Source organism: Asparagus officinalis, chromosome 8 (assembly GCF_001876935.1).
Source record: "Asparagus officinalis chromosome 8, Aspof.V1, whole genome shotgun sequence".
NCBI lineage: Eukaryota > Viridiplantae > Streptophyta > Magnoliopsida > Asparagales > Asparagaceae > Asparagus > Asparagus officinalis.
Window position 1 is genome coordinate 21,747,064 of NC_033801.1, and position 15,999 is coordinate 21,763,062.

Genomic DNA, 15,999 nt, shown 5'->3' on the forward strand with positions numbered 1-15,999 from the left:
TGTGAAAAAGGCGAATGAATTGATGAAAAGAATTGAGAAAAATGTGAAAAATAAGCAAGACAGACTCCACCACACCCTGATATGGTGTTTGCCACACCCAGGTGGCAGGGTGTGACAGAATCTGCCCTGTTTACCATGGGTGTGGTAAGTGTCATACCAGGGTGTAACAGACTCTGTGAAAAAGGCGAATGAATTGATGAAAAGAATTGAGAAAAATGTGAAAAATAAGCAAGACAGACTCCACCACACCCTGATATGGTGTTTGCCACACCCAGGTGGCAGGGTGTGACAGAATCTGCCCTGTTTACCATGGGTGTGGTAAGTGTCATACCAGGGTGTAACAGACTCGTTTTAAGAATCCTAATCTGTTTGGGATTATGTTTTGTTATAAATAAAGTCATATTTTTTAGGGTTTTCTATCGATTGATTGTGTAGTTTGAAGGTGATTTTGAGCACAGAAAAGAGAGATCTTTCTGAGCAATTTGTTTGAGGGTTTAGTTTGAGAGATTTGAGTTATTTATTTGAGAGGTTAGTTGAGTGATATTGTAATCTCTACTTTGTACTCTCTTTATCTATAGTGGAAACCTATCCCTTTTTGCCCCGTGGACGTAGGCAATTTGTCGAACCACGTTAAACTTTTGTGTTTGAGTTGGTGCTGTTATTTTGGATTGTTTTGGCTTTCTCTCTTGGCGTTTGTGTTTGTTCCGTCTTGCACAACAAGTGGTATCAGAGCTCAGGTTACGCTTGGGCTATTTGGAGGAGTAGATCACTTTGGAAGTTCGGCTAGGGCTTTGTTTGGAGTTAAATGTGAGATCTTTTTGGTAAAAATTTCATCTTCTCAGTTTTAGATCTATTCTTTATTTGTTCCGCTTTGGTTGTTGGTGCTTTGAGGAATTATGGCCGGGAAAGAAGGAGTTGTAGAGGGTATTTCAGGTGTTAAGACCGTCAAAAGTTTGAATATTCACTCTATGAAGATAGACGTGGAGAAGTTTAATGGCACTAATAATTTTGGACTTTAGCGATGTGAAGTCTTGGATGCGCTCAACACATAAAATTTAGAAGATATTTTTGAATTGGATGACAAGACAGATGATATTGATGAGAGGGTTTAGAAGAAGATGAATCGAACGACGTGTGGTGTGATTAGGTCTTGTTTGACATAAGATTTAAAGTATGATGTGATTAATGAGATTTCAGCTAAGAAGATTTGGGAGATCTTTGAGAATAAATATTTGACCAAGAGTGTGGAGAATCGCTTGCATTTGAAGAGGAGGATTTATCGCTTCTAATTGAAGAAAGGAACCTCCTTTGGTGATCACATGAACCACTACACGAAGCTTCTTGCAGATTTTACGAATGTAGATGTTATGATTAAAGATAAGAACAAGACATTGTTGTTGTTGAGTTCTTACATAATGAGGAATATGAGACTTTCGTCCTTACTCTTATCAATGGAAAGGCATCTCTTTCGTATAGTGATGTCACTTTGCACTTGTGAACTATCAGCTTTAAAAGAAAGATAAGGAGTCTACAAGTGACATAGTAGCAGAGGCGTTGGTCATAAGAGGGAAGAATCCAAACCGAAAGAATTGGAAGTTACAGTCTAGAGTAGGACATCCTACAGTTGGAAAAGATCAGTATGCTTGGTGCAAGGAGACTGGTAATTGGAAGAAAGATTATTTAAAGCTCGATGAATGGATGAAGAGTAAGTAGAAGGGAAAAGGGAAGCAACCATCATCAGAAGCAAACATCATTATATTGGATGGTAATATTTCTGATACTTCTATTTATTCGCTTTCTATCAGTCGATTCAGTCCTACAGGTAGCTATTCGGAGGAATCTGAATGGATGTTGGATAGTGGTGCGACCTATCATGTGTATCTTAGAAAGGAATGATTCTCCAGTTTTGAGAAGCTGGATAGTGGTGTGGTGTACATGAGTGATAACCGTGTATACCAGACCCTTGGGATAGGAAGAATTCGCATCAAGATGTTTGACGGGACAGTTAGGGAGTTATATGGTGTGAGATATGTTCCTTCCTTGAGGAAGAACTTGATCTCAATTAGAGCTTTGGTTGGAGAGGGTCTGAAGGTTCGTGTTGAGGATACCTGCATAAGCCCAAGCGAGCTACGGTCCGAATCAACTTAAAGGCTCAAAAACCCAGTCAGAGCCAAGTCCCTCGACTAGAAGAGCAGACAAGCCTTATTCCGATCGACAGGTCATCATGACCGACTCGAAGAACGGGGTCAGTCGCCCTCTTACAATTAAGACAACTCCTTGAGCAGACGACTCGACTACCGAGTCGCCAAATCATAATGATGACTCACAGATCAGCCTGCCTCGGCCAAAGGGATAAGAGCCGACCAAGATCATTTCAGACGTCAATCGACACAACAGTACTGATTAGTCCCATCAAGATCTCCATTCTGACAACCCTCGTGCAACAGCCGCTTATTCGGCTTATAAGTCATTTCTCAGAGAATTACCATGATACTTCTCTGTGCACGAATGACTTCTCCTCCAATTCCCAGCCGCCACCTGGAGAGAGAAGGATGGCCACGCAACCGACCTACCCTACACCCTACCTATTCTGACAAACCCAGAGCACCGAGAAGACCTTTCTCCCCTGACACTGAATGACTTCCCTCCCAGTCGCCTGCCGACATCTAGAGGAAAAAAGATGACTCAGCAGCCTGCCTGTCCACCTTTCAAATCGCCTCCTTTGCGTAGTCAACAAAAGCCGAGGGTCAAACTCCCGAAGGCAAGGGGGCTATAAAAGGAGGTAAGGAAGGTAAGGGCAGAGGATCTCTGCTTCTTCTTGCACCTTAGCTTTACTCCCCTCTGGGATCTTTTTTCCAGAGTATTTTAATAATTCTAGAGGAAAAACCCCCTGCAAGGACCTCAATGGCCCAGGGGCCTCTCAATAAACCATCCCTAAGTTCATCATTTGACTTGATCGTCGGAGGTACCACGGGGGAAACTAGCCCCGTATTCCTACGATTCTTGCATGTGCAGGCTATTAGCCACTCCGCGCGCTCAGAATCAGACATAAAGTCGGAGGAGGAATCAGCCCCAACATTCATCCTCTCCTTCTTCCCCACCGTCATCAGGATCGAAGCTGCATTCGACAGTGGAAAACCCCCATCGACTGTTTGTTTACGAGCATCAACAACTATAATGAGGTATTCTCTCCCTGTGGTGAAGCACTCCTCGATTCGGATCTTACTAGCTTTGGTGATACAGTATGGATTAGAATTGGATCAGTTGGATGTGAAACAACTTTTCTTCATGGTGATCTTGATGAAAAAATTTATATGACTCAGCTATTAGGGTTTCGATCTATAGGGAAGGAAAAGTCGGTGTGTAAATTGAAGAAGTCACTATACGGGTTGAAGCAATCTCCAAGACAGTGGTACATGCGATTCGATGGGTTTATGATCGACAAGTTATACATTAGGAGTCAGTTTGATCCTTGCGTATACTATCGCAAGTTGCATGGAGTGCGTATATTTATTTGTTGCTTTATATCGATGACATGTTGGTTGCTTCCATTTCCAAATCTGCCATAGATGAATTGAAGATACAGATTTCGAGTGAGTTTGAGATGAAGGATTTGGGTGAAGCAAAGTGCATTTTAGGGATAGAGATCGGTAGAGATAGAGATAGGGGCAAAATTTATTTGACACGGGTGGCTTATTTGAAGAAGGTGTTACAGCGATTCAATGTTAGTATGGAGACGAAACCAGTTAATGTACATTTAGGAGCCTATTTGAAGCTTTTAGCTGAGCTTTGACCAAAGTCAGTTGAAGACAGAGAGTTGACATCGAAGACTCCTTATGCGAGCGCAATGGAAATTTTGATGTACACCATGGTATATACGAGGCCGGATCTATCACAAACAGTTAGCATGGTTTCACGATACATGCACGACCCGGGTCCGGGTCATTGGGATGTCGTGAGGTGGACTTTGAGGTACATTCAAGGTACTCTCAATATTGATTTGGTGTTTGAGCGGGACACTAGTGGTGGACAATTATGTATTGGTTATGTAGATTTAGACTATGATGGAGATTTGGATAAGCACCGGTTGACGATGGGGTATGTGTTCATTTTGACTCGTACGTCGGTGTGTTGAAAATGCACCTTACAGTCTACAGTTGCTTTGTCAATGACAGAGGCTGAGTATATGACGATTACAGAGGCTGTTAAGGAGGCAATTTAGCTTCGAGGACTTTTGGAGGACCTTGGTGTTTCGCAGCGGTCTGTTACTATTTATTATGATAGCATGAATGCTATCTATTTGGCGAAGAATCAGGTTTTTCATGCGAGGACGAAGCAAATCGACATTTGTTATCACTTCATTCGGGATGTTCTTGAAGATGGAGATGTGGATCTTGTGAAGGTCCACATACAAGACTATCCAGCAGATATGCTCACGAAGGTGGTCCCTAGCAACAAGCTCGATCATTGTAGAAGCTTGTTGCAGATTCGTGCTTGTTGAGGCCTGTCAAGGCCATTTGGATGAACTACGGACGGCTTGATCCCTTGGGAGAGGGGGTACGTAGGTAACCACATTGGTGCAACGAAATTTAGAGGGACGACACATTAGTGCTCATGTTGGTGTCGGATCAGTTTTGGGAACACTTCGCTGAGGTGGAGAATCGTTGAAAAAGGCGAAAAAATCACATGAGAAAAGAAGCTACAGGAACTCTTGGGTCAGTCGACTGGTTGAAGTCATCAGTCGACTGATCGCGTGCACCCTGCAAGACTAGAAAACAATGCACTAGACAGTCAACTAATGAGCCTTCATCAGTTGAATGATGGATAGCGGATATTGGGCTGCGACTGATCCCTAGCCGGTTTTGGGTTTGAGTTTGATATAAATAGAAACACATTTTCTAGGTTTAGTGAGAGAGATTTATCAGAGAAAAGAGGTTTTTTTGAGCATTTTGAGAGGGAGATTACTGACAAGGAGTGAGATCTTATTGGTTAGAGTTATTGTGATTGTTTGAGAGATTTGTAACTCATTGTATTTCTCCTCCATTAGTGAAATCTCCCTATTCTCTCCCCGTGGACGTAGACAACTTGCCGAACCATGTAAATCTTTGTGTTTGCGTTGGTTATGATCGTTTTATTGTGGATTGTGCTCGTGGTTGTAGGCGTCAAAAAATGCTAATAGATATCCCAAGCATAGAGAAGATCACTCAAAAATTCACAAGAAAGGATTTCATACTGTTTTGGAAAAATCAAAACAAGTATGAACTGTCTCGCCAGCGAGACAGTCTTTGCTGTCTCGCCAGCGAGACAGTGTTGAAATAGTCAAAACTACATTTGTAACTGCCCTACACGTGTCCATTAACTGCCAAGGGACGTGGGAAACATCATGGGCGAAAATCACGTGGATAACTGCCAAAATAACGGAGTTTGAAACGTGGGAGAGCGGTTACAGCGAGAAACTGTCATTTTCCGGGACAGTATTTACTGTCTCGCTGGGCGAGACAGCAAATTTACTGTCTCGCGGGTCGAGATAGCAAACACTGTCTCGCCCAGCGAGACAGCAAACACTGTCTCGCCCCAGCGAGACAGCAAACACTGTCTCGCCGTACTGATTTCTATGACTGCTGAGTTTTTGCAGTTACAGACCCTTGGGGCTATAAATACCCCCCTAGGGTCACTTCTGACGGGGATCGAGCATTTGTTAGAGCATTCCAGAGCAGAGAGAGAGCAGATTTGAGTTCTTTTCTTGCAACGCCTTGAAATTAAGCTTCGACTTGATTTTAAGAAGAACGACTATCTTACTTCGATAAGATATCGTTTCAATTTCTACTTCGATAACGAAGTTAGAATCATAAGCCCCCTCTTCACGATCTGTGAATCGGCGGTCCACGAACCAAAGCGTTCCCGGCACAGGCAAAGTCCCACGAAAACGAGAATTGATAGACGATTTTCGTGTTTGTTTCTCAAGAGTTGTAATTTTTGATTTGTTGTGTAGAAAAAGTCTTATAAAAAGATTATTCTTTCGAATTTGTTGTAATAGAACAAAGTTATAATGAATTCCACAGCAGCGACTTTTGAACCAAACAGTGGTGTTTTTCTTGCGTTGTTTACCGACTCGTCGTGGATTGTGCACGCTTCCGTCGGGCGCAACAAGGTACTCATGATAAACCATCCTAAAATGAATTTTATTTTTGGACTATCTTTCATAAAAATATTTGACGGTCCATTAACCTTTTTTTTTGAAATTTGACATCAAAAGTAATTCTATATGACAAGTGTTACACATAATTCATATATAACCCAACCTCTCATCAAACGAAAAAATAAATCAAGAAAACAAACGTAAATGCTTCGTACAATGTCTAGAAAAGAGTTCATGCATGAATAAGTAAAGTGCAAATTAATCATCTAGTCACATGTTTCATGCAAATGCAGAAGATACATTTTGCCATAACTTGTTGCACAAAAAATCCATGGAGTCACATTAAAGCTCTACTCTGGATAAACTTTTTTTTAATAAAATGTATACAAGACCAAATTCAGAAGAAACTAGTGACTGGTGGAATTTGCTAATTTGCTATCAATTTTGATTTTTTTTCTTTTGCGTCTCTTTTTACATCTGGAACATTGTGGATCTAAAAGTTCAAAGAATGTAACACCAACATAAAAAAGTTTGATGGCCTGTGAATCTTTACACCTTTTTATACCTTGCAATTTGATCCAGTCAACATTATTCTTGAGTCAGGTAAATACTAAAAGCAAAATTGGCCTAGTAATAAAAATCAGTCCTGATCGAAGAAAGAAAGGATTAATTGTAAGGGTATATATCTTCTCAAAGACCATCTTTAAAATAAGTCAAATTGATAGAAATTACCTTTTACTTTTTTTTAAAATTTATAGAGACCACTTTATAAGTGGTTTTATCGTTCAATCAACCACCTAAGAACAATTTCTGTTCAACTTTTACCCTATATGTCAAAAATGCTCTTCTCCATTCTCTCTCCTCGCCCATCCTAGCTACATACCGCATTGGCGGATCTACATGGTGCAAAGTAGGGTCAAGTGACCCCACTTTGCTCCACAATCCACAGACCATGATAACACGACCATTTTTTAACCCTACCCTCATTAGAAAAATATGCCACTAGAAGTATAAGGTGAACCCACTAAAATATTAGATTAACCTATTATTTGTAGGAAAAATTTGCAAAATAGACCGTTTTTATAAAGTAATTAGCGAAATAGACCACTTTTGAGAGTAATTAGCAAAAATAAACATTTTTTTTGACAAAAGAGGTCGATTTTGAAAAAATGACTTCAGAAAACATACGGGACTACTAGTCCCGTATGTTTAAAGCTAACTAATCTAATGATTAGTGCACTAATCATTAGTTTAGTTAGCTTTAAACATACGGGACTAGTAGTCCCGTATGTTTTCTGAAGCCATTTTTTCAAAATCGACCTCTTTTTGGCCTATTGGTCAAAAAGAGGTCTATTTTGCTAATTACTTTTAAAAGTGGTCTATTTCGCTAATTACTTTATAAAAACGGTCTATTTTACAAATTTTCCCATTATTTGTAATGATACTAATTGAGAAAGTTGTATTTGATAATGTTAATGATGATGCGACATGTACTTTTACACCATTAGAAGTGTAAGGTGACCCTACTAAAATATTAGAAAAATACATCATTAGAAGTGTAAGGTGACCCTAATAAATATTAGGTCACCCTATTATTTGTAATGCCACTAATTATGAAAGTTATATTTGATAATGTTACTAATGATGCAAAATGTACTTTTTTCGATTTATAAAAACTCGACAAGAACAATTATAAAATTTATAATTATTAATTATATAGTGACACTACTTTCTAGAAATTTTAAATCTGGCACTGACATACCCCCACCTACCTGCACCCTCTTCCCTTCTTCCTCACCTCAACCCACATTTTATACAGTTGAGATTGGTTTGGTTTTGTGTGTGTGTGTGTGGGGGGGGGGGGGAGAATAAATGCAAGAGGAATGAGCATGGATGGAGGAGGAAGGCGAAAATGAGACGGAGGAGGAGGAGGAGGAGGTTGGAGATAGGGTGGATGAGGTGAGTATTTTGGGCATTTCTGATAAGAGTTAAGCAGAACTTACCATGTTGTAGTTGATTGAAAGCTAAGTCTACTTATAAAGTGATTCATGTGTTAAAAAAAAGTTGAAAGGTGATTTATATAGGTTTGGCCTATTTTGAAAGTGGTTTCTGTGAAAAAGATCCTAAATGGAAATAGTGGGAAGGTTTAAATCTTCAATCAATATCATCCTGATTCTAACTTGCTAAAATTGAATCCCTATGCTACAGGAACCTTGCAGACAAAAACATATGACAACGAAACAGTAAGATCGATATATAAGAAAATAAGATATTAAACTAGAGACACGAGATTTTTACGAGGCTCATCTTAATTTAGTGATACATCCTTGGTAGAGATCTATGAATTTCCACTGTCATCTTTTTCTCGATTCCTCCCACAGTTTTTCTTCTCCCTCATAAGAAATCCTAGAATTTTTTTGAATCTCTCGAACAAAAGCTACAAAAACATCTCTTTCCTTTCTTGTTATTTCAATGTTTTTCACTCTCTTTCTCATGTCCTATATAGTTCTAGGAGAACGTACATATTTATAGTATTCCAAACAGATCTCAAAACATATAAGACTTTCCAAGCAGAGTAGGACTCCATAACAGAGAAATGTGTAGAACGGTGAATGGGTCGGTCTAGCTAACCAACACCTGCTTTTGGCGCACTATCGACTGTTAGTGTAAGTGTCTGCTTTTTCGACTCCTGATTTCGTTGCCGATGCTGAAAAAACACCTTCTCTTGAAGGAAATCTACTAAAATTTCATCCAAGGTAAAAAAAAACGTCAATAAAAAATTCAATTGGGAATTTTATCACCCTCAATCAAATTACGTTGATATTAAACTCTAAAGTATTGATAACTACACTACTATACTACTTCTTCTTTACACAAGACATAAATGTACAGGATCCATTCCCTTTAAAAAATAAATAGAGTACGAGAGAGCGGTGTAATTATCGTTATTCAAATTGAAAAGTGTGATACTGTACTGCAGAGTCTATGCGCTTACCGAAGAGTAAAAAGCATGTAAGCGGTAAGTTTACTACATATTTTTGGTTGGGAAAAAAATGGTGCTGCAGAACTGAATACTCCAGAAAGATTTTATATTTAATTATTAACATTGTGACTAGAAAAGTTAAGTAAAGTTACAATTTTTAAAACAACTGCTGTACGATTCCCCACGTACAGTTTCAACCAATGTCGTAGGTTCTTTAAAAAAAGAAAATTAAAACACAAGAAGCCATCTCATCACAAATTCTTTCCTCAATTCCAAATGACTAATTTGCACTTTAATACTTCAAATTTTCATCCACTTTACTTTGGTACCTCAACTTTTAACATGTCGACAACCCAAAGTTCGCAAATTGACATCACAAAACCTTAACTTTGTTCCTCACGTCCCCCACTCACAAAAGTGAAATTGGGTAAGGAAAACTATTTCTCGTTCATTTTTAATATTGATAAATCAACAAACATCAAAGTTCTTGCACATTTGATAATTTGAGATACCAAATTATCAAAATAGAGGTCAATTTAAAAAAGCGGTGAGGTGTTAAAAGTTTCATAGCTCATTCCAAAACTATTGTGTCTGTCTAGAATCAAATTTTTTTTCGAAACACTAAAAATTTAGAATGAAAATACATTTTGCACAATAAAATTACAGATATCGTAATGGATTTAAAACAGATTTTCTATTGCAAATAGTACACATAATATTTGTTGTTGCGTCATTTGTGGCACTTTATTTTCTACAAAACAAAGTCATAGTTTTTTCCCCTCTCTATCTCTCTAGATTTTCCATCTTCTTCTCTTGTAAAATAGCAAGACCTCCAATGGTAAGAGCAAGTAATGTTTCTCTCTAAAAGAACGACTACTACGTCTACATTCTACAATAACAAATTTTAGTTTTTTTTCCTTTTTTTAACTTAGCTACAGCAACAAAGTTTTTGAACATAATACTTCCTATTGACAAATTTTGATAGCTACTTCAATAAATAAATAAATAAACATCAAAGGTTTTAAGAAATTCCAGTCTGGAACTATTTTGGAGCAAAACAAGCTAGGTTTTTTTTTTCATATATACCCTTCAAATCTTTCATATTTGCAGCATTAACCTCAAATCTTGATATTTATATAATTACCCCCCAAGCCCTCAAATTGATTCTTTTACCCCTTCTATTGAACAATATTAAACATGAAAACATTGCAAACGTCTTGAAAATTATTGAAAATTTTGACATCGCCCAATTTTTTTAAGATCAAAAGATCATTAGCCGAATAGATATTTCAATAATCCGATAAGTTACGCAGCCTTCGCGTGTCTTCGATCATGTGACCGACATTGTTAGCTTGGGAGGAGTAGACGTGCCCAATACGCGAGTTTGTGGGGGCAATTTCACAATAAATGGGGGCAAATACGTAATTTCAAGAAGTCAAAGCAAAGCCGACACATCATCCTTTCACAAGTCAAATCCTTAATTCGATTTAGAAATTTTATTAGGATAGAAACTCTAATTAATAATATCCACAACACCTATAAATACCTCCCCCACCCTTATTTCTCACCTCCTCTCTCCCGGAATTCGTTCAGCTTTTCTCTCTCTTCGTTCATCAGGTAGCAAAATCTCTAGGGTTTTGCATTTATTTCTACGTGAAATTTTTTATTTTGGTCTTTAATTTATTTATTTTTCTTGATTCAGAAATCTGCAGCTTTGTTGGAGATCACAATCCGATGGCTTCGAAGATCCAGCAACGACATTTGAAGGAGTCAAGAACTTGCTACTTCCTCGTGATCTGCGCCGCCTCCGTCTTCATCTAGTAGCTAGGGTTTTTCTCAGAGAGAGCTATCCGCCGTTCTTTTCGCCGTTGATTGAGGTAAATTCTGTTGGATTTGGTGATGATTTGTTCTGAGTTAGGATCTTTTGACGGAATCTTAACGGTTTTGTTCGGATAAATTCGAAAAAGACGGCGAATTCTTGAATATGTTGTTGAATTATGAGCAAATCCGCTGAGAGAAAATCTGATTTTCTTTAAAAAATACTAACTTTTTTTTTTACTTTCGATAGCTTTCAGTTAAAATTCTGTTTTGTAGAACTGTTTATTTTTCCCCGAGCAATGATTTAGTTAGATTCATGAATGCATCCACAAAGGGGAATTTTTCTTTTCTTTGAAAAATACCACCTTTTTTCACTTTATAGTTTTCATTTTTGTGAAGATTTCTAGCGAAATATTACTTCCTGATATTTTTCTTTGATTGCAGTTTTTTTTTTCTTGCTAAAAAAAAAAGATTCAAAATAATCCTAGTTCTAGTTTCAGTTTTTTTAAAATAAAATAAGTATAATTTTCCAAAAAGAATTCTCAGGCACTATTGTGTTTTAGTAATCTTAGACGGGTTAAAGAAATTTCCTTGTCCAAAAAGGGTTTTTCCTAAATACAATTAGCTGTATGTTCCCATCCGAAATAGGAAACTCAGTACAAACCTAGCGTTTTATTTAAGTACTCTTCACTAGCTTTATTCATGCAAAGCCTCATCAATTTTTAACAGTCTCTTAGGGTTTAAGGGATGCCGTGGGCTAAGCCCGACCCAATGGACAAAGACGCAGAGCCCTTCATCGAGGCGGACCCACGGCCGATACGCTGACCTACTGGGTACTGGCGCCGTCAAGCGGGTGTACAGAGCCTTCGACCAAGAAGAAGGCATCGAGGTTGCATGGAACCAAGTGAAACTCTCGAGCTTCGCTAACGATGAGCGAATGCTCGACCGCCTCTACTCTGAGGTCAAACTCCTGAAATCCCTCCGCCATGAAAACATCATCTCGCTCTATAAAGTCTGGACCGATACGAACAAAAGGACACTGAATTTTATAACGGAAGTTTGCACGTCAGGGAATTTGAGGGAGTATCGGAAGAAGCACCGACATGTGTCGGTGAAGGCACTGAAGAAGTGGTCGAGGCAGATATTGAGGGGGCTGGAGTATTTGCATGACCATGAGCCGTGCATTATTCACAGAGATTTGAATTGCAGCAATGTGTTCATCAATGGCAATGTTGGGCAGGTATAATTTGTTTCCCCCCTTTTTGTTTCTTCATTTAGGTGTTCAATATTTGTTTTTGTTAGAGATATATCATATATGCAATATTCTATAGTAATACCTCAGTTCAGGGGAATTTGGTAACCATTTGGTTATCCCTGGTTACTCCATATGACTCTATTGGTAGGGCGCTGATTCTCAATAGTATTAATGATTTTTTATGCCATTAATGTATGCAATTTTTCAAATTCAAATTAAAGTTTCTGATAAATATAACCATGAATCAAACATTTTTTTCCCTGTTCATTTTAGGATATTCTTTGTTTTTGATATATTGTAGGTCTAATAGCTGTGTAGAATTGCTGTAATAACTTTTTATTTCATTCCTGATGTACTGTTCTTCACTTCTGTCCGCCGAATTTGGTTTCTTAGAGACGCGTGCAATCTTCTATATTAAGTTTGTTTAGTTCTAAGTTTAGGATAATTCTGTTCGTGTTAAGTTACAAAAAGTGACGCTATTGGGAAGGCCTAGATCATCAGTAGTATGAACAAATTTTGAACACTAATTCTACAATTCCAAATCCAACTGTCCCTTGTTTACTACATATAGTGACGCTATTCGGAAGGCCTAGATCATCAGTACTATGAACAATTTTGACACTAAATTCTCTTTATATTACTTTGTTTGTCTCCTATACGCATGACTTCTACTAAATATCCAATTTCAGTTGCTAAAGTTTTAATCACTGGAGAAAAAATTTTCCTCATTCATTTTTGGATTACTTTTATTGTTTTTTTTTTCTGTGGTATAGATCCAGTAATTAATGTAGGATTATACAAAATATCTCTTAATATAAATCCTGATTAACTGTTTCAATGATGTCATTCTGATTCTCTCTTTATATTACTTTGTTTGTCTCCTGGTTATATACGCATTTCTTTTCTGTTTAAAAAATGATGTTTGCTATCCACCTTATTCAAAAGAATTGTTCTATATACTCGAGTAATTTTCTCTCTCTCTTCTATATATTAAGGAAGACGAGAAAGTCTAATAACCAAAGTTGAAGTTTTATTCAATTGTATTCAAGAAGTTTCATCGACATGCTTTAGAGAGTGTGCATCTCTCTTGTAAAATGTGTATTAAAGGCTCCTTTTCTTTTAGAAAGTAAATACTTTTCCCTCGGCTGGGACTGAAGCGGAGGAACTACCATGGAAAAGCTAATACCATGTTACTTTCTCAAGTCGCCCCATAAAATAGTGACGGGATGATAGTAAAATTTTTCTCTTTTTTTTCAAGAGAATATCTAAATCTTAGCTTCCTGTCGATAATATTAACACATTACCAACTTTTGGAAAAAATTTATACTCTTTTTCCTAATAAATTATTTTGCTTTTCTTAGGTTAAAATCGGCGATCTTGGTCTCGCGAAAATAGTTGGAGAGAGCCATGCAGCACACTCAATACTCGGGACTCCAGAATTCATGGCACCAGAGCTCTACGAAGAAGAATACACCGAGCAAGTAGACATATACTCCTTTGGTATGTGTGTTCTCGAGATGGCAACCCTCGAAATACCCTACAGCGAATGTGACAGCATCCCCAAGATCTATAAAAAAGTCTTGGCCGGAACAATGCCTGCAGCTCTCGAGAAGGTGAAGAACCCCGAGGTCAAGGCCTTCATCAAACGATGCATCGCTAAGCCTAGAGCAAGGCCCTCTGCCGCTCAACTTCTGAAGGATCCCTTTTTCAATGGACTTGATGATGACGATGCTGTTCAGTTCTCTTCTGTTGATGAGAAGAACTGGAAACCGTCAGATGCTGATCTCACTACTCTCAAGGTATAGAATTATGGATCTACGCTGGTTTTTGTAGTTTGTAGACTTTGTAGCAGGGGCAATTTCATGATTTATACAGAGCGCGTGTGTATATGCCAATTTTTTCATTCAATAAAATTTTCCTTTTTTTCTCGTCCCTCTCTAATTATGTTTGTTTATATAGTTAAATTCGCTCTCTTTTTTGTTCTCAGGTACTGTGATGTTAGTGGGTTATATTGTGAACAGCGGTGTCGGTGTCAAGTGGGGACCACCCACATGTGTGTGAGGAGATAACGTCATGTGAGCAAATAACGTGTGAGGAGATAGCAATCAGTTTATTTCAATCCACTCACATGTTTGCTGCTCACCCGAGAGGCCCTCATCCGTTTATTTCAATCCTCTATAAATAGAATAGTAGGGGTTCCTAGGTTTCGCTGCTAGGTGGGGAAATTTCTTTTAGCCGGCTGCAGTCAAGCAACGGGAACAGCGGCTTTTGGAAGAAAATTGCGGCTAAAGGACTGGGTCCTTTTTCGGCAGCAAGGGAAAAAGCAACAGGAGCAAGCAGCGGGCAGAGGCTTTCTTTTGGCGGCTGTGCAGAGGAAGAAAAAGAGAGAGAGATCTTGAGAGGAGAGAAAAAAAGAGAGATTCTACAAAAGAGAGGTTTATTTCTTTTGGGTAAAAATCAGATCTTTGAGACGAGCTTGTGGATTGTACAAGTCGTCGGTGTTCTCCTTATAGTGGTATCTCCCCTCACCCCTCCCGTGGACGTAGGCAAGTTTGCCGAACCACGTAAATCTCGTGTATTTACTGTTTTCTGGGTTGTTGGCTATTGCTTGTAGGATCCCTCAAAATTCGGTCTTGCGCTGATGAGAGGAAGAGTGGATATCTCACTTCGCTGAGATATTTCGCTACTGAGTCTGGGTTTCCTTCGCGAAACACAGATATCGAGGTTGACTTGTGCTTTTGTGACAACAAAAGTCAGGGCTCTCTCTCAGGACATATCGCTTCCGCGGCGGTGGGCGTGACTCTGCGCCCAACATATATGCCATGGTATCTGTCTGATGATAAGAATGCTTGGAGTTGGATTCCTCTAGTGTTTAGAATAGAATACAACTCTTAACCCACACACTTAACTTTAGAGTTTTGTTTTAATGGATAAAGGTAATTAAACATCGGTATCAGAGCAATTCAGATTTGAATATCACTGGATATGAGCTTAATGCGGATTTTAAAAAAAATCTACCGTAACGTGAGTTGAGGTTTTAGTCCATAATAGGGTCCTCAACTTGTAGGGACACGTTAGAATAAGTGCAATAGGAGAGAGACAATTACTTAATTACTTTCAGTTGATTCACTTTAAGTATTAATATCGCATTTGATTCTTTTCACTATTAGAAAGTAGCATAGAACCTTGGGCCTTATTAGTAATACTTGACTGACCTAACTAAGGTGTCTCATCAAAATAATAATAATAATAATAATAATAAGTAGCAGCATAGACATCGCTTTGTTGTTATTAAAATTAAGATATTTAATTAAATATTAAACCGCCTCTTCATGTTCCTCTGCCCGCGTCCTGTTCCCGTTCCTTCCTATCAAATTTCAGAAAAACTCCGTGTAATTGCTTCCTATTCCTATTCTCCGTGTAATTGCTTCCTATTCAAATTCTTTCAAATTGTTGTGTTTTTCTCTCTCTCGATTTTCGCCTCTTTCTATCCCTCTTCATCCTCTCCGTCTTTCCCTTTTAATTACTGGGGCCGGTACGCTCCTTTATGCTTTCCAGCTTAATTAGCAAGAATTTTGACAACTATAGGACGTAGTTCTTGTAATTTGAGAAATCAATTTTGGCTTTTGCAAGTTCTGATACACAAGACTACACATCTATTCAAAGCTTTTGGCACGCATCAATAGAGCAAGGGGCCGATGAGAGACTCAGGCCATGAGTGAAGAGCGCTCGAACAAGGGCCAAGGGTCTCGAACAAGCCCTGTGGGCCTCGGCCACGGGCGATGGGGACTCGATCGATGGATA

The 15,999-nt window shown here is 38.5% G+C and overlaps 1 protein-coding gene across 1 annotated transcript; it reads left to right on the top strand.

Moving 5' to 3' along the window:
• Positions 10,649-14,625, top strand: LOC109820093 (probable serine/threonine-protein kinase WNK11). Its single transcript, XM_020386164.1, is given in 6 exon segments — positions 10,649-10,739; positions 10,825-10,999; positions 11,678-11,749; positions 11,751-12,180; positions 13,557-13,994; positions 14,183-14,625. Coding segments are annotated over 4 exon segments (939 nt in total). The 5' UTR covers positions 10,649-10,739; positions 10,825-10,999; positions 11,678-11,687; the 3' UTR covers positions 14,192-14,625.